The sequence below is a fragment of the Ailuropoda melanoleuca genome, chromosome X (assembly GCF_002007445.2).
Source record: "Ailuropoda melanoleuca isolate Jingjing chromosome X, ASM200744v2, whole genome shotgun sequence".
NCBI lineage: Eukaryota > Metazoa > Chordata > Mammalia > Carnivora > Ursidae > Ailuropoda > Ailuropoda melanoleuca.
In genome coordinates, this window is record NC_048238.1 from 40,806,519 (window position 1) to 40,827,248 (window position 20,730).

Here is a 20,730-nt window from a genome sequence, read left to right on the forward strand (position 1 = left end):
CGTTAATCTGTTCTACTGGGTTTTCTTGTTTCGGTATCATTTATTTCTGCTCTTATCTTTATTATTTCCCTTCTTCTCCTGGTTTTAGGCTTTATTTACTGTTCTTTTTCTAGCTCCTTTAGGTGTACGGTGAAGTTGTGTATTTTAGACTTTTCTTGTTTCTTGAAGAAGGACTGTATTGCTATATACTTCCCTCTTAGGAGTGCCTTTGATGCATCCCAAAGGTTTGGATTGCTGTGTTTTCATTTTCATTTGCTTTCATGTATTTTTCATTTCTTCTTTGACTTCCTGGCTAACCCATTCATTCTCTAGTAAGATGTTCTTTAACCTCCTTGTATTTGTGGTCTTTCCACATTTTTTCTCACGGTTGACTTCAAGTTTACAACATTGTGGTCTGAAAATATGCATGATATGATCTCAGTTCTTTTGTGCTTGTTGAGGCCTGATTTGTGACCCAGTATGTGATCTATTCTGGAGAATGTTCCATGTGCACTCGAAAAGAATGTGTTTTCTGCTGCTTTAGGATGAAATGTTTTGGATATATCTGTTAAGTCCATCTGGTCCAGTGTATCATTCAAAGCCATTATTTCCTTGTTGATCTTCTGCTTAGGTGATCTGTATTACTGTGAGTGGGGTGTTAAAGTCCCCTACTATCATTGTATTATAATCAATGAGTTTCTTTAAGTTTGTTATTGATTGATTTATATATTTGGCTGTTCCCAAGTTGGGGGCATAAATATTTATTTATAACTGTTAGATCTTCTTGATGGATAGACCCCTTTATTATGAATTAGTATCCTTTTTCTCTTATTACGGTCTTTGGTTTAAAATCTAGTTTGTCTGATGTAAGTGTAGCTACTCCAACTTTTTTTATGTCCATTAGCATGATAAATGGTTCTCTACTCACTTTTAATCTGGAGGTGTTTAGGGGTCTAAAATGTGTGTCCTATTTTTTTTTATCCATTCTGATACCCTGTGTCTTTTGATTGGAGCATTTAGTCCATTTGCATTCGGAGTAATTATTGATAGATACGAATTTAGTGCCATTGTATTACATGTAAAGTCGCTGTCCCTGTAGATTGTCCTTTCTAGTCTTTGTTGCTTCGTTCTCTCTTTCCCACTCAAAGGGTCCCCTTTAATATTTCTTGCAGAGCTGGTTTAGTGTTAACAGACTCATTTAGTTTTTTCTTGTCTTAGAAACTTTTTATCTCTCCTTCTATTCTGAATGACAGCCTTGCTGGATAAAGTATTCTTGGTTGCATATTTTTCCCATTTAGCACATTGAATATTTCATGTCATACTTTCTGGCCTGCCGTGTTTCTGTGGACGGCTCTGCTGCTAACCTTATATGTCTACCCTTGTAGGTTAAGTACCTTTTGTCCCTAGCTGCTTTCAGAATTCTCTCTTTATCTTTGTATTTTGCAAGTTTCACTTGATATGTCTAGGTGTTGACCTGTTTTTGTTGATTTTGGAGGGAGTTTTCTATGCCTCTTGGACTTGTGAAAGCTGTTTCCTTCCCCAGATTAGGGAAGTTCTCAGCTATAGTTTGTTCAAATAAACCTTCTGCCCCTTTTTCCCTCTCTTCTATTGGGACTCCAGTGATATGGATATTATTGCACTTCATGGAATTGCTGCGTTCCCTAAGTCTACGTTTGTGATATAATATTTTTCTTTCCCTATTCTTTTCAGCTTCATCATTTTCCATGATTTTATCTTCTATATCATCTGTCCTCTCATCTGCTTCTTCCATCCTTGTTGTGATTACATCCAGTTGGTTTTGCATCTCATTTATAGTATATTTTATTTTGGCCTGACTAGTTTTTAGGTCTTTTATCTCTGCAGCAAGGGTTTCTCTGGTGTCCTCTGTGCTTTTTTGAAGCCCAGCTAATATTCTTATGACTTTTTTCTAAATTCTTGTTCAGATATATTGCATATATCTGTTTTGAGCAAATCCCTGGCTGTGATTTCTTCTTGATCTTTCTTTGGGAGAGAATTTCTCCATCTTGTCATTATGTCTGGGTTTCTGCCTTTTTCATGTTATGAAAGCTTGTTATGTATCCTCCTCCTGAGAGTAATGCTATATTAAGAAGGGGTCATACACTGTCCAGGGCCTGGTGCTTCAGAAAGTGTTTATGGTGTATGCTCTGTATACTCTGCTGCTGTGTTTTCACTGCTCTTCCCCACAGGTCAGTCCTCTACAGAGTTCCTCCTTGCTTGCAGTGGGGAGCGTTTGGACCTTTACCTAGGTGTGCTTTGATTTTTTTGTTGAAATAAGCCTCTTTGTCTCCTGCTTAGTGTACTGCCTTGCTCAAACTCAAGGAATGTTCACTGATGATTACTGTGCTAGTAAACTCCTTGGAAGTGAAGAGTGGTTACCATCTTAAGATTTTATTTTTAAGTATAATCTCTACAACCAATGTGGGGCTCGAACTCACAATCCCAAGATCAAGAGTTGTGTGCTCCACCACCTGAGCCAGCCAGACACCCCTGTTGATTACAGCTTTTAACTACAATAACTTCTATTTCACGGAGAAAACTAGGAGCTGTAAATAAGTTAATTGTCTGCCCTGTACCAACATTTCATAGCTGAGTAGCAGGTCTTATGAATATACATCTCACAGTTTTTCATAGCCATTAACAGCCTTTGTGGTACAACTTCTCACACTGGCAAAACTGAACATGTTCATTAACAGAATCAATATATGTAGCCTCCCTGTACCATATAAAAATAAGATGCAAAAGGTATGTAAACTTAAAATTATGCTTCATGTTTCAGTATTCTGTCTTACCTTTAAATGATATAGGTATCTAATGGGTATCCATTAACTTAATTTAACATAAGTCTAAGGTTATAAGTTACCTAAAGATATCAGAAACGATCTTCATGCTAACACACTACAAAACATAATTACTGGTGAAGTAAAGTTTGTCAGAATGATGGCTCAATTTGGTTAAATACAGATTTACATTTTTCATAACCTTAAACTTCTGGTAGATGTAATGCTAGGTTATGCATTCAGTAAACATGGGTAAATTTAGAAAGAATGTACTGAAGCAGAATAAAAATGTATATTTCTGTTCAATCTCAATTTTTGATGTCGAAAATCATTTGAAAGGAAGTTCTTGGATCACTCATGGACTTCAGTTTTTTAGTGCTATAGCTATGTCCACTCTTTTTTTTTCTTTTTCAAGTTTTTATTTAAATTCCAGTTAGGGGCGCTTGGGTGGCTCAGTTGTTAAGCGTCTGCCTTTGGCTCGGGTCGTGATCCCAGGGTCCTGGGATCGAGCCCCATGTTGGGCTCCCTGCTCAGCAGAGAGTCTGCTTCTCCCCTCCCTCTGCCCCTACCCCTGCTTGTGCTCTCTCTCTCAAGTAAATAAATAAATAATCTTTAAAAAAATTAAATTCCAATTAGTTAATGTACAGTGTAATATTAGTTTAGGAAGTAGAATTTAGTGATTCATCACTTACATAGAACACCTAGTACTCATTACAACAAGTGCACTCTTTAATCCCCATCACCTGTTTAACCCCATTTCCTCCCACCCAGCTCCCCTGCAGTAACCATCAGTTTGTTCCCTATAGTTGAGAGTCTGTTTTCTGGTTTGCCTCTCTTTTTTCCCCCTATGTTCATCTGTTTTGTTTAGTAAATTTGCATTCATACTGTATTTGTCTTCCTCTGACTGACTTATTTCATTTAGCATAATATTCTCTAGCTCCATCCACATCATTGCAAATGGCAAGATTTCATTATTTTTATGGCTGAGTAATATGCCATTGTATATGTATACCACATCATCTTTATCCATTCATCAGTTGATGGACATCTGGGTTCTTTCCACTGTTCGGCTATTGTTGATAATACTGTTATAAACATCAGAGTGCATGTATCCCTTTGACTCTGTATTTTTGTATCCTTTGGGTAAATACTTAGTGGTACAATTGCTGGATCATAGGGTAGTTCTGTTTTTACCATTCTGAGGAAACTCCACACTTTTCCAGAGTGGCTGCACCAGTTTGCATTCCCACCAACGGTGTAAGATGGTTCCCCCTTTCTCCGCATCCTCACCAACATCTCTTGTTTCCTGTGTTGTTAATTTTAGCCATTCTGTCTGGTGTGAGGTGATAGCTCATTGTGGTTTTGATTTGCATTTCCCTGATGATGAGAGATGGTGAGCATCTTTTCATGTGTCTGTTGGCCATTTGGGTGTCTTCTTTGGAAAAATGTCTCTTCAGGTCTTCTGCCTAGCCATGTCTATCCTTAACAGGAGTAAGTAAGAGTCAGTTAGCCTCCAGGGGACTGGAAAGAAGTCAGTGATCTTGTGATTGATGGTAATTTGGAATGAAAAGCAAGTTGGCAGTTGTACACAAGCACTGATATGCTGAGAGCCTCCCCAGTACTGCTGCTTGATGGACAGAGAAAGATGCTCGGTTTGTAGACTTCAGTCAGACATCCTAGATTCTTCAGGCAATCCAGCAACTAAAACAAAGGCTTTCAAACATGTTTTTTTTTTTAAAGATTTTATTTATTTATTTGACAGATATAGAGATAGCCAGCGAGAGAGGGAACACAAGCAGGGGGAGTGGGAGAGGAAGAAGCAGGCTCATAGTGGAGGAGCCTGATGTGGGGCTCGATCCCATAACGCCAGGATCATGCCCTGAGCCGAAGGCAGATGCTTAACCGCTGTGCCACCCAGGCGCCCCTCAAACATGTTTTAAAGGGTTCGCTGAGTCTTTTTCCAAACATTTTGAACTATGATGCAGGGGGAGAAGTACATTTTACATGGTGACCGTATATACACCCTGACTGTATCCACACACTGTACACACACACACACACACACACACACACACACACACACGTAATAGAAACCAAAGTTTTAGAAGCAGTACCCTTTAGAAATAATGTGCTGGGATATTTTCTCTTCTTTTTTCCTCTACTCTATATCATTAAAAATAAAAGCTGGTTGGAATAAAAGAGAAAGCATGCTTGTGTTATACTTCCTGCTGGTAATGTGGAAGACATGGCTGTTTTTTTATTAACTGACAATATGAAAGTAGTCTCATTAGTCAAAGATTTACTTCAGTTATTAGAACTTGAATTCTTAAAATATTTGAGTTAGTTTCTGGAAGAATACTTTGTTCTAAGCACATTGAAAGTATTAGAAGTTCCAAGTTATCTAATTGGGGGGAATGTTAGGACTATTCATTTTTCCCCGGAGGTAGGAAAATGTTACTTACTCATAGACACGTAAACACGCATACAGACACAGATAGAGGGTTTATGGCTCCCTGGTTCATGTAAAAGAGCTGTTTTTTCCCAGAGGGCTTCCTGCAGTGGTAGAGCTAAGCAGAACCCTGTGCTGGGTACTGAGAGAACCTGGTAAGACAGAAGGAGGTTTAGATGGAAGGAAGTCATGTTGCACGTTGTCCAGTTCCGCCACAGGTATGGTTTGTATATTCCGAGGGAGGGCAATAGGAGAATAAGAGGTGTTAGTAGTGGAATGTGTTGCCTTCCTTCCACTAACGAGGTGGTAGGATGTCCATGGCTCGGGGATGATTATTTCCCCTCGAGCACTGAGTCAGTTGTGGGCACAAGTGAGAGGGTCCCTTTGAGGAAAGCCACTGGGGAGAGGGATCTGGGGACTCTTGTTCCCTTTTGTATTTTAGGGCCAGGAAATCCCAAGTCTAGTGCCCTTTTCCTTTTCTTTAATAATGATATCTGTGAATGTCCCTGTCTGTGGAGGTTATGTGGGGAGCAGATTGCCCTGGCTTGTGTCCTAATTATTTCAGTTGAAAAGTCATGGGTTTGTATTGTGTTGACTTGTGGAGTCCTTATGGTGTTGAGCTAGTGTATGTATTTGGGGAGAAAAGTGGTTCATCAGTTTACGTTATGTTTTTGAATAATGTCTGTAATTTCTTGATTGTAAGCCATGAACAGTTAGTGACCAAGGTGGATGCAGGTTGATTGTTCAGAGCAAGACTGGAGTAATCTTTTCAAATATTTTCTGTGTCTGTAGTTAGAGATCAGTTCATCTCTTTGTTGTCTGCAATCTTGTATCTTTTTTTTTTTATTTGACAGAGAGACAGCCAGCGAGAGAGGGAACACAAGCAGGGGGAGTGGGAGAGGAAGAAGCAGGCTTCCCAGCAGAGCAGGGAGCCCAATGCAGAGCTCGATCCCAGGACCCTGGGATCACACCCTGGGCCGAAGGTAGACGCTTAACGACTGAGCCACCCAGGCGCCCCTGCAATCTTGTATCTTTGACTAATAAATTTTTGAGGGGAAGACAGTGGGAATGGATTCTAAAAGTCTCTCCCCAACATAGTAATTCAACTTCTCTATACATTATGCTGTGCTCACCACAAGTGTAGCTGTCGTCTGTCACCAGGCAACGCTGTTACAATTCCATTGACTGTATTCCCTATGCTGTGACTTTTATTCCCCTGATTCATTCCATAACTGGAAACCTTGTATCTCCCCCTCCCCTTCACGACCATTTTGCCCATCCTTTCACCCCCCTCCCCTCTGACAACCATCGGCTTGTTCTCTGTATTTATAGATCCGATTCTGCCTTTTGTTTGTTTATTCGTTTTTTTTTAGATTCCGCATATGAGTGAAAGCCTATCATATTTGTCTTTCTGTGATGGAGTTACTTCACTTAGCATAAGACCCTCTAGGTCCACCCGTGTTGTTGCAAACGGCTTAATCTCATCCTTTTTACAGTTGCATAATATTCCAGTGCGTGTGTATCTGTGTATGTGTGTATATATATCTATATATACACAAAAACTTCCTTATCCATTTGTTTATCAATGGACATTTAGGTTGCTTCCATATCGTGGCTATTATAAATACTGCTGCAGTAAACATAGGGGTGCATATATCATTTCAAATTAGTGTTTTTGTTTTCGTGGGGTAAGTACCCGGGAGTGGAATTACTGGATCGTATGGTATTTCTGTTTTTAATTTTTTGAGGAACCTGCATACGGTTTTCCACAGTGGCTACACCAGCTTGAATTCCCACCAATAGTGCATGAGGGTTCCTTTTTCTCCACATCCTCCCCAACAGCTGTTATTTCTGGTCTTTTGATTCTAAACGTTCTGGCAGGTATAAGGTGATATCTCATTGTGATTTTGATTTGCATTTCACCAATGATTATTAGTGATGCTGAGTATCTTCTCATGTGTCTGTTGGCCATCTCTATGTCTTCTATGCTGGTTCTCTGCCCATTTTTTAATTGGGCTGTTTGTTTTTTTGGTGTTGAACTGTATATGTGTTTTATGTATTTCGGATATTAACCACCTATTGGCTATATCATTTACAAATATCTTCTCCCATTCAGTAGGTTACCTTTGTGTTTTGTTGATGTTTTCCTTTGCTGTGCAAAACCTTTTATTTTGGTGTGGTACTAAAAGTTTTTGGTTTTTGTCTCCCTTGCCTGAAGAGACGTATCTAGAAAAATGTTGCTAAAGCTGATGTTAGAGAAATTACTGACTGTGTTCTCTCCTCGGATTGTTATGGTTTCAGGTCTTACATTTGGGTCTTTAATCCATTTTGAGTTTATTTTTGTGAATGATGTTAGAAAGTGGTTGTTTCATTCTTCTGCATGGAGCTGTCCAGTTTTCCCAACACCATTTATTGAAGAGACTGTCTTTTGCCCACTGTATATTCTTGCTTCCTTTGCTAGAAATTAATTGACCATATAATTGTGGGTTTACTTCTGGGCTCTCTGTTCTGTTCCATTAATCTACGTGTCTGTTTTTGTGCTAGTGCTATACTGTTTGGATTTCTACAGCTTTGTGGTGAATCTTGAAATCTGGGATTGTGATAACCTTCAGCGTTGTTCTTCTTTTTCAAGATTGCTTTGGCCATTTGGGGTCTTTTGCGATTCCGTATGAATTTTAAGATTGTTTGTTCTAGTTTTGTGAAAAATGCTGTTGGTATTTTGATAGGGATTTGCCTTGAATCTGTAGATTGCTTTGCTCTGTCCTATGGTTTTAACTTGCATGTTAGCCTCAGAGGTATTCTGATTTTTTTTTGAAGGTCTATCTTTGGGGCCCACTAGCAGTTTCATTAACTGATATAAATCAGGGAACCCAGGAGACTATCCCTCACAGGCCAGTCTGAATCGATCACTAAATTCTACTCTGTTCTTACAGGTCTGGAAAGTCTTTAAGAGTAGCGTGTAGATCTGAACAAGAGCAGGCCTTGTTCAGCTAGGCACTCAGTTGTTGACCTTCCAGGACAGTCGGAGAAGGGCAGTAATCTAGGTCAGAGTGGGTATCTGGGAGCTGGAGAGTTTAATGGAGCCACAGAGGGTAGAAGAGAGGGAGTAGGGGCTGAAGTGGGGGATGAAAGGAATCTACAAAATAAAGAGGAATAGTGAGTAGGGGAAAGAACTGGGATGGCACCCATGAGGGTTCTGGTGAGGAAAGGTTGTGAGGTTTAGTTGGGGGTGAAGGAGGAACAGGAGGGGTGGACTGGTAGTGAGAGAGAGAGTCCTTAAGGGACTACCCAGTTTGGGTGAGATTAGAGGTATTTTCTCATTTTTCAACCTCTTTGTACCAAACAAAATAAGCTGACCATTGGTGAAAAGAGATCTTAGAGCCCCAAGATTTGAGGGTGCTTCAAAAACAAACACGTTTAGGGAGATCTCAAATGCCCCAACGGGGACATTGGAGTTCTCAGTTGTCCTTAGTTATAAAATTAGGCTATTTTTGGAGACAGTGAATTGTTGCCATAGCAGTGAGGCATATAATTGGCAGGAGTTTTATGAAGGGGTAGAGAACTGGACTGAGAGTTTCAAACGAGTACCAAGGTTAAATAAAATCCAGCAACAATATAAAACCAAAAGAAGAATGAAAATCACATCCTTAGTATACAACTACGGTTGGTGCCCAGAGCGCAGGGATCAGGAGCTGAGCTCATCGTGGGCTCCGTGGATCACCAGGCAGGGAAGGGACACAGTGTGCTCACAGCGGCCTCACTACCTGGGTGGGGAAGATGGGGTTCTGGAGATAGGTTTCCAGTCCTATTCAGGTCAAGGCACCAAACTGCCCCAGGCAAAAACTGAGCGAGCAAGAAAATTGATTTTGTTCAGGCTATCGCAATTGAGAGAGCACTTAAGATCTGAACATCGGAGTGTCTTGGCAGGGTGGTTTTGTGTTTTACTTTCACAGGGAGGAGTAAACAAGTTATAGTGGGGAGATTTATGGGTGGGATTGTTCTAGCAAGCAGTCAGCTGAAAAAGAAATGTTTATCTTTGTGTCTGCCTAGTTTAAGAGGGACCGATTTCTCATCTCAGTTAATCATTTATGAGACAACAGGGAGTTGGAGGGTCTGTTCTGGCCTTGCCCACGGGTTCAGGGAAAAGGGGAAAGGTCTACATTTAGCCTTGTCATGGGTAAACAAGGGAGTCATTTGAGAATCTTCTGGGAGTCATGAGAAAGAGTGGTCAGCCAGCCTTATCTAAGTTATATGGGAAGAATGACTTTTTTGGTGGCAAGTCACTTCTGGAGGAAGAACATGAACAGGTGGGGGTATTTCTTTTCTTTCTTTTTTTAAAGATTTTTAAAATTTATTTGTGTGAGAGAGAGAGCACAAGCAGGGGGAGCAGCAGGCAGAGAGAGAGGGAGAAGCAGGCTCCCTACTGAGCAGGGAGCCCAATGTGGGGCTCAATCTTGGGACGCTGGGCTCCTGACCTGAGCCAAGGGCAGACACTTAACCGACTGAGCCACCCAGGCGTCCCCAGGTGGGGGGTATTTCTTAACTGTCACTATTTTCAGGGTTCAGGTGCAGTAGTTCAGAATTGTCTGGAAACTCAGTACTGTTTGGAAACTTGAGGCTAGTCCCGTGTGTCCACGTAACTGGCCACGTGGCATTCTTCTGCCTCACTGAACGACTGAGTGATGGCTAAGGGAAGTGGTTCAAGGAGACATTTAGAGGTGTTGACCGCTGTTTTGCTTGTGAGGTGCAGGAGGTGGGGCCCCTCCCTGCTGTTTCTGATAGACTTCTCAGTAAGGTTAAGGAGAAGGTGATAACATCCTGGTTGCACGTATTGGCAGACCTGATAGTTACATTTCAGGCCCTTGCAACAGTTTGGGGGAGGCATACCAGGGCACTTTCCTTTGTGAGGAAGTGTCCAGCGGTGGTTCTGAAAGACAAAGATCATTAATGTCCCTCCTTTTTCTGTACCTCTTGGGGTCTTCTGTGTTTCCCTCTTCAGGGTCTGTGTTGTTACTCACCCTCTACTGACAGAGAATCATTCTGGACTATTCTGGTAACTATAAATTCAACTCCCCCCACCAACTGTTTCCTGTTAGTCCCCAGACTTTTCATCTGACTGGGTCAGGTGCAGGAGGGACAAGGGCATTTTTATAAATTTACAGAGATCTGTTACATTCTGTACCTTGGCCCGTGTAAGTCACTGTAGGGGGACACAGTGCGTAGTGTGCTCAAACCAAGTGGTAATTACCCTTATGATCTAGGATGCTGTCAGTCCAACCAGAGAATTCAAGTGGCTGAACCGAAATTCAGTTTCAATCTCTTAGGCTCCCCGCCTTCTGGCTGGGCTGCCACCCAGAGGGTTCCCGAACAGTCTGGGGTTGCCGTTAGGTAAAAAGAGAAGATTATACTCAGGAACGTTTCAGACAGGATCCCAGATTGTCAAAATATATCCATATAACCCCTGACACCTTTTGTTCTGATCAGTACCCAGGGAATGGCTGAAAGATTATTCTGGGGACAGCCATATTTATCGACCACACTGCCTTGCTAGGACATAGGGACCAGGAAGAGGTGGGGGAGGTAGAGTCTGAAATTCTTCCGAGTCCATTTTTGAGGGGCCCATTCCAGTGCTCAAAAGTACCAGAGGCCGGTGTGACGGTCCACTGAATACCTTGACTATCGGCCCGTTGTTACGTGGCTTTTGCAATACAAGGTGAGCCATCTTCAGGCTGCAAACAGTGCAGAAAGCTGAACACCCGGCACACAGTAATTCTGTAACACTTTAACCTGAAAAAAATGTCGACAATGGCGCAACACCAGTGAAAGCTCTGAGAAGGGGGCTTGAGGCGTGAGAGAGTCGGTTTGTCACGAGCAGGCGGGGCCGTACTTCATGGGATGTGCCGTCCCTCATCCCCACCGGTCATCTTGCGGAGGGAGTAACAAGTTTGGCATGCAGGGGTAGCTTCGGCACGAGAAAGGTAGAGTCCCGTAACGTGCACCCCGTCTATACTGACGGATACGTCACCACGTGCAGTGTGGTGGTGGGTGCAGAAAGCAGTGGCAGTAATCTGGGCAGAGGAGGCTGGACCAGCAGCTTGATTCCAGTCAGTGTCATCGGAGAATGGACCCTTCCCATAGGCCTCTCTGCGGGTGACCCAGACTGTTCCAGTTAGTAGCTACGGTTTGTTTCCACAGTCCATGATACCAGAGAGGGCTGTCCCGTCTCTCAGTCTAGAGTCTTCCAAGCGGGAGACTGAACAGCTGGACATTGGCACTAGGTCAGGGATCAATACATATCAAAAGGAATATTAGCCAGTGTTACGAGAGTGGCCTTGACTTCTGCCTGCTGAGTGGCACGCCCGCACCCATTCTCGGTCCTGCTGAGGTAGAATAGCGACAGGGCCCAGTGGAAACCAGTACATTCCAGCTTGGACAAACCATTAGTGGAATAGGTCGAGGCATTTGGGGAAACCTCTGTGAATCAAGGGCCCCATTAAGTCCAGCAGCACTGTTCCACTTGGCAGAGTGGGAAATAAATTTCTTCCAGAGGGAGAGCTGTCCCACTTTCCTATAAAGCTAAGATGCCGTTGGAGCCAGGCCAGCTGTGCTCTTGAATATACTCTTTCCTTTCGACAAGGAGGATTTGCGGGGGGGGGGGGGGGGGGGCGGTCCTTTCCATCTTGTTAGTCATCGAGTTTGAATTGACCTGCCCCAGTGGGACTGTGAGGCTAGAGACCCCCTCCAGGGGTCAGGTGTTTAGTTTAGTTTTTTTTTTTTAAGATTTTATTTCTTTATTAGAGAGAGAGAGAGAGAGAGAGAGAGAGCACAAGCAGGGGGAGCAGCAGGCAGAGGGAGAAGCAGGCTCCCCGCTGAGCAAGGAGCCCGACATGGAACTCGATCCCAGGACCCTGGGATCATGACCTGAGCCAAGCAGACGCTTAACTGACTGAGCCACCTAGGCGCCCCGATGAAAGACTTTGTTACAGAAGACGCAGTGGCCAGAATCAGCTTGGTTGCACGTTAGGGGAAAAAAATTAAAATAAAATCTCCTGGCAACCCAGGAATGGCCACAACTGGAGAATAGAAAGAAAACCATTTTACCGAATGAGCATTAAACCAGATTGAAGTGCAAATCACAAGCAATTAACTAAAGAGTCTGCAGAGACAGAAAGAAATCTCGGCCCTTTTGTGTTGCTGAGCAGATAGAGTCCGTTATGGGCCTGTTCTCAAGGTAAATGATAACTTGTCCTCGTGAAGAGGACTTGAAAGCACGTTTCACTCTAATTCTTTCATCCTAAATTCACCTAGCAATTGGAGCGGCCATCTGTGCCCCTTAATTGCTTCTATTCAAATGCAAAATTAAGCTTCTGTTTCTGTGACAAATAGGTAGTTAGAGCTTTGAGCCAGGTGCCCAGGCTAAGCTCCCAGCGTGATGGGGAGATAAGGATGCTATTTTCTTTGATGTTTACATTTCAAGGAGATAGCTCCCAGGCCCTGAAGAAAAACATTCCTGGGTTGTGAGGCCAACAAAAGGCTTATTTATCCTTTTTAAAGATTTATATACAGATACAAACATTTATCCAAAGGGCAGAGGAAGGATTTACAAAGACCAGTTGTCTCAAAGAAAGGCTCAAAGAAAAGAGAGGGAAGAAAAGGTCTTTCTCCCTTTTGACAACAGGGAAAAATCCAATTTTTTAACGCTTACAATTTCCCCTTCTTTTATAATACCACAATTTTCGGACTCCTGGGTGGCTCCGTCGTTAAGCATCTGCCTTCAGCTCAGGTCAAGATCTCAGAGTCCTGGGATTGAGGGCTCCCTGCTCAGCCGGGCGTCTGCTTCTCCCTCTCCCTCTGCCCCTCCCCACCGCTCATGCTCTCTTTCTCTCAAATAAATAAATAAATAAAATCTTTAAAGAAAATAAACCCACGATTTTCTAATTATGTCCATTGAAGTTTCTACCTTTCTCTGGGCAGCTTGCAGTCACCTAAATAGCCAGCAAGGCCACACAATAACAAAGTAAAGCAATTATGAAAATTTCCATAGCATGAGTGGAAAAAATCCGTGTAGTATCTGCCTTAGGGAATAAACCTTTAAGTATGTTTTACCAGTAGTTCAAGCAGATTCTTGATTAGCTGTGTGCAAAAATTGCCCGTTCTCACAGATTACTTTTACAAACTGTTGTTTGCTTGCTTTTTCAAATGATTAAGTATTGTTTTGTAATTTCTTATGAAATCTCACCCAATCCAAACCTAAACAGTAGTACTCTGGAGGCCTGATAATCTATTTTTTTAATTTTTATTTTTTAAAGATTCTGTTTATTTATTTGACAGAGACAGCCAGTGAGAGAGGAAACACAAGCAGGGGGAGTGGGAGAGGAAGAAGCAGCCTCCTAGTGGAGAAGCCTGATGTGGGGCTCGATCCCAGAACGCCGGGATCACGCCCCGAGCCAAAGGCAGACGCTTAATGACTGCGCCACCCGGGCGCCCCCTGATAATCTAATTTTTAACGAAGAGTTTTTTCTTATAAGGTCCGATGAATTTCTCCTGAGTCCCTAGCATTCAGTAAGTAACATCACATTTACATAACTTATTATGCATTAGTTGTTCAGTCTACCCAAATAAGATTTCCCAGATGCAAAGCACGAAGACATCCATGGTCATTATGTAGTGTGTTATTACGAGACACTTTTTGAAGGGTGTAGATTGAATTTCCGGTGATTCGTGTATTGGACCCTAATTGTTTTAAGTCTTGAGGAAAAACCGAGCCTATGGGCCATTTTTTACATTGGTCCAAATCAATAATTATATTATTATAATGGGCGCCCAAACCTCCATGAATAATAGGCATCCACTTTTGTTTATCCATACTGGGAATGGAAAGAATTTGCATCCTAAAAGTAACCCAGTGATGTTAGACCTATCTTCTGTGGTCTCTATAAATGCCAGATTTTCTTCTTTTTTTCAAGTTTTTCTTTATATTCCAGTTAGTTAACATATGGTATAATATTAGTTTCAGACATACAGTATAGTGATTCCACACTTCCGTTCATCACCCGGTGCTCCTATTCCTTAATCCCCATCACCTATTTTCCCCATCCTCCCTACCTCCCCTCTGGTAACCATCAGTGTGTTCCCTATAGTTAAGAGTCTGTTTCTTGGTTTGCCCTTCTTTCTCTTTTTTCCTTTTGCTCATGTGTTTTTGTTTCTTAAATTCCACATGTGAGCGAAATCATATGGTATTTGTCTTTCTCTGACTGACTTATTTCCCTTATAGAAATGCCAGATTTGTTTGCCAATTAATTAGATGCTTTTTTACACCAGTCTTCTCTCCCTTCTGGTGTAGTCATAGTCTAATATCTGTTTGTTCCCTTCAATATGAACAGTCCTGTAACTCGGAACTGCGATGCTGTCATGGAGCTATTTGATAGCTAATTGCTTCTTGACTGTCCAAGTGGGTGGCTCTGAGACCTTCGTGGTGATGTTTTGTTCTATCGTTAAATTACTCCAAGCAGTCCAGTTCCAAAATGTTCTCCATCTCCATCCTCCTTGAGCTCCCGTGGCTTTTAACCATCTTGCGTGATATGATTCAGTCCAGCTTGCGATTGTATTGTGTGTTTTTATAATTCTCCCAAAGCACTAAGTTTATTATGCAAAGTCTCAATATCATAAGGGATCACTGTACCTGTGCCTATTCTTGTTCCCCCAGGATTGTATTCTAATAAGTCTTCTTTTGCCCTTGTCTGGCCCCAAACAGGCCCCTTAAACAGGTTCTGTAATGGGAGGACTCAAGGATTACCTGTCTGGTTGTGAAAACTGATATTGTCCTCAGATATATTAAGAGAAACTATCCACCTGTAATTCTTGGGGGGGGTATTCAAATAGGCTCAGGGTATTGCCATGTTCCAAATATAGGAGGGAGACCTTTATGTTATATATATATATGCAGTATATAAAAACATGACTCTTGAGGGGTCTTGGATTTCCACCAGTTTGAATGTAACTTACTATCACTCTCCTTACAGCTATTGGTAGTTTTGTTGAACCAAACCCCTACCATAGTAAAGGTGAGAGAATAATTTGCTAGTGGGGTTACGCCTACAGTTCTCTTGATTGTAGTGTAGTTAAGGGATTTCTTTGTTCTGTAAGAATCCTTTTGATCAAACCAGTTAACAGAACATCGTATGTCAAATTTAGGACTTCAGTATCTTGATACCTATTAGTTACTTTACTTTGGTATTATAAAAAATTACTAACGAAGATGGTTCCACCTTTAGTCTGCCAATAATTGAGTTGTTGGAATTGCAAGTCCACGTCATGTCTATTCTGAGAATACAATATGGAATAGATTGGAAATATGTAATTTTGGAGACCATTATCAGAAGTATGGAAAAAGCAGTGTAGCAAATAAGATGTTTGTTGTCTAGTAAAACGTGATTCTTAAATAATTGAAATAACCCTACTGTTACTAGGACAGCAAGGCAGTATATGGGAATAGTAGTAAGTTCACTAGAATATCTTACAGGGGAGGAAAAACTAATTTTTGTCTCATCCTTCTAAGTGCTTGGCTGAGCGCCTTACTAAAATACAGATTAACAAGAGAAAAACAAAAAGAAGTTTATTAACACATGTTAATATCTCATGTATACATGGGAGATACCCAAGGGAGAATGAGGAGCACAAAGTGGTAGCTTAGAACTCTGGCTTATAGAGCATCTGCAACAAAGAACAATACATTAATGGAGAAATGACAGGACAAAAAAACAAAACAAAACAGTTTTAGGCTTCCACCGAACTGTGGAAAGGTAAACATATAGGAGGAAACTAATGGTAGATAAAGGCTAATTAGTAAACTTTGTTATGTAGGTGCCATCTCCAGGTTGATAGGATCTAAAGTTGTCTTCATTGGTTAACTTTTTTTTTCAGGTTTCTCCACCTTATTTTTTCATTATTTAAATTTTAGTTAGTTAACATACAGTGCAATATTGGTTATTGGAGTAAAATTTAGTGACTCATCACTTAACACCCTGTGCTCATCACAACAAGTTCTCTCTTAATTACCCATCACTCACCTAGCTCATCTCCCACCTCCCTCCCTCCATCAACCCTCACTTTGTTCTCTATTGTTAAGAGTCTCTTATGGTTTGTTTCCCCCCTTTCCTTTTTCTTTCTCCTTTCCTATATGTTCATCTGTTTTCTTTATTAAATTCCACATATGAGTGAGATCATACAGTATTTGTCTTTGACTGACTTATTTTGCTTAGCATAATACAATCTAGCGCCATCCACATAGTTGCAAATGGCAAAATCCATTCTTTTTGAATGTGTGTGTGTATGTATATACCACATGTTCTTTATCGATTCATCCGCTGATGGACATTGGGCTATTGTTGATGATGCTGCTATAAACTTTGGGGTGCATGTGCCCTTTGAATCAGTATATTTGTATCCTTTGGGTAAATACCTAGTAGTGCAATTGCCGGATCATAGGATAGATCTATTTTTAACTTTTTCAGGAACCTCTATATTGTTTTCCAGAGTGGCTACACCAGTTTGCGTTCCCACCAACGCTGTAAGAGGGTTCCCCTTTCTCCACATCCTCGCCAATACCTGCTGTTTCTTGTGTTATTAATTTTAGCCATTCTGACAGGTGTGAGGTGGTATCTCATTGTAGCTTTGGTTTGCATTTCCCTGATGATGAGTGATGTTGAGCATCTTTTCATGTGTCTGTTAGCCATCTGGATATCTTTAGAAAAGTGTCTATTTCTGTCTTCTTCCCATTTCATAATTGGATTATTTGTTTTTTGGGTGTTGAGTTTGATAAGTTCTTTATAGATTTTGGATACTAACCCTTTATTGGACATGTTATTCGCAATTATATTCTCCTGTTCCATAGGCTGCCTTTTAGTTTTGTTGATTGTTTCCTTTGCTGTGCAAAAGCTTTTTCTCTTGATGAAGTGCCACTAGTTCATTTTTGCTTTTGTGTCCCTTGCCTCCAGAGACATGTCTAGTAAGAAGCTGCTATGTCTGATATCAAAGAAGTTCCTGCCTGTGTTCTCCTCTAGGATTTTGATGGTTTCTTGTCTCACATTTAGGTCTTTCATTCCTTTTGAATTTATTTTGTGCATGGTATAAGAAAGGGTCCAGTTTTATTCTTTTGCATGTTGCTGTCCAGTTTTCCCAACACCATTTGTTGAAGAGACTTCCTTTTTTCCTTTGGATATTTTCCTGCTTTGTCAAAGATTAGTTGACCTTATAGCTTTAGGTCCATTTCTGGGTTTTCTGTTCTGTTCCATTGATCTGTGTGTCTGTTTTTGTGCCAGTACCATACTGTCTTAATGACTACAGCTTTGTAATATAGCTTGAAATCTGGAATCATATTTTGGACTGTCGTGTTTTCATTTTCATTTGCTTCCATGTATTTTTTAATTTCTTCTTTAATTTCCTGGCTAACCCTTTCATTCTTTAGTAGTGTGTTCTTTAACCTCCACGTATTTGTGGTCTTTCCACATTATTTTCTTGTGGTTAACTTCAAGTTTCATAGCATTGTGGTCTGAAAATATGCATGGTACAATCTCAATCTCTTTGTACTTGTCGAGGCCTGATTTATGACCCAGTATGTGATCTGTTCTGGAGAATGTCTCATGTACACTCGAAAAGAATGTGTATCTGCTGTTTTAGGATGGAATGTTCTGAATATATCTGTTAAGTCCATCTGGTCCAGTGTGTCATTCAAAGCCCTTGTTTCCTTGTTGATCTTCTGCTTAGATGATCTGTCCATTGCTGTAAGTGAAGTATTAAAGTCCCCTACTATAATTGTGTTATTAGCAATTAGGTCCTTTGTGTTCGTTATTAATTGATTGATACATTCCGGTGCTCCCAAGTCAGGGGAGTAATATTTACAATTGTTAGATCTTCTTGATGGGTAGACCCTTAATTATGATATAATGCCCTTCTTCATCTTGTGTTACAGTCTTTGTTTTAAAATCTAGTTTGCCTGATAAAAGTATGGCTACCCGGCTCTCTTTGGACGTTCATTAGCGTGATAGATGGTTCTCCATCTTCTGGTTGATAGGGGTGGCAGACTTCTTTCAGGGGGTCCTTCCAGGTTCTTATGACTTTATGTCCCAGAGCTTCTAGGGAAGAGAGAAACCCTTTTAAGTATTGAATATGATTATGAGAGGATTCAGTTAGGTACAGGACATGGTCTCACACCAAAATTCATAGGCCTGCCAACCATAAGTTCAAAGAGAGAGATTCTGTGCTTGCTGGCAGGGGTTCTGATTTTTACAAAGCTAGTGATAAAGCCATAGGCCATTTTTACCCTAATTGGTCACTGAATTTTGGCCAGTGGTTTTTTTTTTTTTTAGAGTTTGATTCATTTGCTCTGCATGTCCATAGAACAAAGAATGACAGACTGTGTGATAGCTTATAGAAATCATTTGCATTGTTCCCTAAATAAGAGTGGAAATAAATTGACTTCCTCTGATTCTGTATGCTCTCGTATCCCCAAAGTGGGAATTCTGTTTATTAAAAGAATGTTTACCATTGCCTGCACATTGGCTTTTGAAGAAAGGAAAATTTCAGGCTCTCCTGACATCACATATTTCATACCTAGACAAAACCTCTTATCTTTCCGGCAGGCATCGATTTTGTGAAATCCACCTGTCACCAGGTTCTGGTAAAGTTGGTTGGGGAAAACTTCTGGTGCTTACCTTGGGAACAGCCTGGAAAGTATTCTGCTGACAAAGAGCACTCCTCTTTAATATGTTTTGAAGAAGTTCATCTTTTTGGTAAACATCGTTAAGAGGCTAAGGCATTTAAAATCCCTGTCTGACTTGGCTGATTTTGTTGATGACCCAACAATACCAAGCAAATTTGTAAAGACTGTGGACCAGGCATTATATTGTTAGGTAATAACCATGGTACAGGGAATTTTTTTTAGCCCCTTTCTTAATCTGTTTGTCCATTTCCTTTTGGAAGGCATCTGTTTAAAAAAGGATGAAAGTTTCTTCGTGTGTCAGAAGTGGGGCTTCTATATGAACAGACACTTTTCCAATGAAGACATACAAATGGCTAACAGACACATGAAAAAATGTTCAAAATCATTAGATCAGGGAAATTCAAATCAAAACCACACTGAGATACCACCTTACGCCAGTTAGAATGGCAAAAATAGACAAGGCAAGAAACAACAATTGTTGGAGAGGATGTGGAGAAAGGGGATCCCTCCTACATTGTTGGTGGGAATGCAAGTTGGTACAGCCACTCTGGAAAACAGTGTGGAGGTCCCTTAAAAAGTTAAAAATTGAACTACCCTATGACCCAGCCATTGCACTACTGGGTGTTTACCCCAAAGATACAGACGTAGTAAAGAGAAGGGCCATATGCACCCCAATGTTCATAGCTGCATTGTCCACAATAGCCAAATCATGGAAGGAGCCGAGATGCCCTTCAACAGATGACTGGATTAAGAAGCTGTGGTCCATATATACAATGGAATATTACTCAGCTATCAGAAAGAACGAATTCTCAACATTTGCTGCAACATGGACGGCACTGGAGGAGATAATGCTAAGTGAAATAAGTCAAGCAGAGAAAGACAATTATCATATGATTTCTCTCATCTATGGAACATAAGAACTAGGATGATCGGTAGGGGAAGAAAGGGATAAAGAAAAGGGGGGTAATCAGAAGGGGGAATGAAACATGAGAGACTATGGACTGTGAGAGGCAAACTGAAGACTTCAGAGGGGAGGGGGTGGGGGAATGGGATAGACTGGTGATGGGTAGTAAGGAGGGCACGTATTGCATGGTGCACTGGGTGTTATACGCAACTAATGAAGCATCAAACTTTACATCGGAATCTGGGGATGTACTGTATGGTGATTAACATAATATAATAAAATAAAATAAAAAAAAAGAAGTGGGGCTTCTAAGTTGAGTCCACCACATTTTACCAGTGACTTCTGCAGCGATGTCAGCAAAATCCTTGCCTTTAGAAGTTCAGTCATTCTGCCCTGTATGCGCTTTGCAACGGATTACTGATACCTGAGCGGGCAGTTGTGAAGCCACTAACAACTGGGATATTCATTTTCCACGAGATATTTCAGTTCCCACTGAAGTCAGGGATCCCCTATTTTTTTCACATTTTCCCTATGACGTAATAGACACCAAATGCATATTTACTATCAGTATATAGATTCACTTTTATGTCCCAAACCACGAATTGCAGTCCTAGAGCTGCTGTTAACTTGGCTGCTCCTGCCGCTTTAATTCCAGGCAAAACATAAGCTTCCAAGATTTCCTGAGCAGTTGCCACAATGCGTAAAGCCTCAATATGGCCCTTTTCCTCCCGGGCCAATGATCCATCAGTAAATGTTATCAAATATGCACTTTGAACAGGAATATCGGAGGGGCGCCTGGGTGGCACAGCGGTTAAGCGTCTGCCTTCGGCTCAGGGCGTGATCCCGGCGTTCTGGGATCGAGCCCCACATCAGGCTCCTC

General features: G+C 41.2%; 1 protein-coding gene across 11 annotated transcripts in view; it reads left to right on the top strand.

Moving 5' to 3' along the window:
* The window catches only part of ZNF81 (zinc finger protein 81), a 118,977-nt gene that overhangs the window by 47,428 nt on the left and 50,819 nt on the right, over window positions 1–20,730 (top strand). The window contains exon 1 of one of the 11 annotated variants that reach the window (XM_034649373.1): window positions 7,696–9,533. The exons of 9 other annotated variants lie outside the window; for them this stretch is intronic. In XM_034649373.1, coding sequence (XP_034505264.1) covers window positions 9,441–9,533 — 93 coding nt within the window. In that variant the 5' untranslated portion in view covers window positions 7,696–9,440. Of the gene's footprint in view, window positions 1–7,695; window positions 9,534–20,730 lie in introns of those variants that run through there. One more of the 11 variants, XM_034649372.1, reaches the window with a different exon arrangement.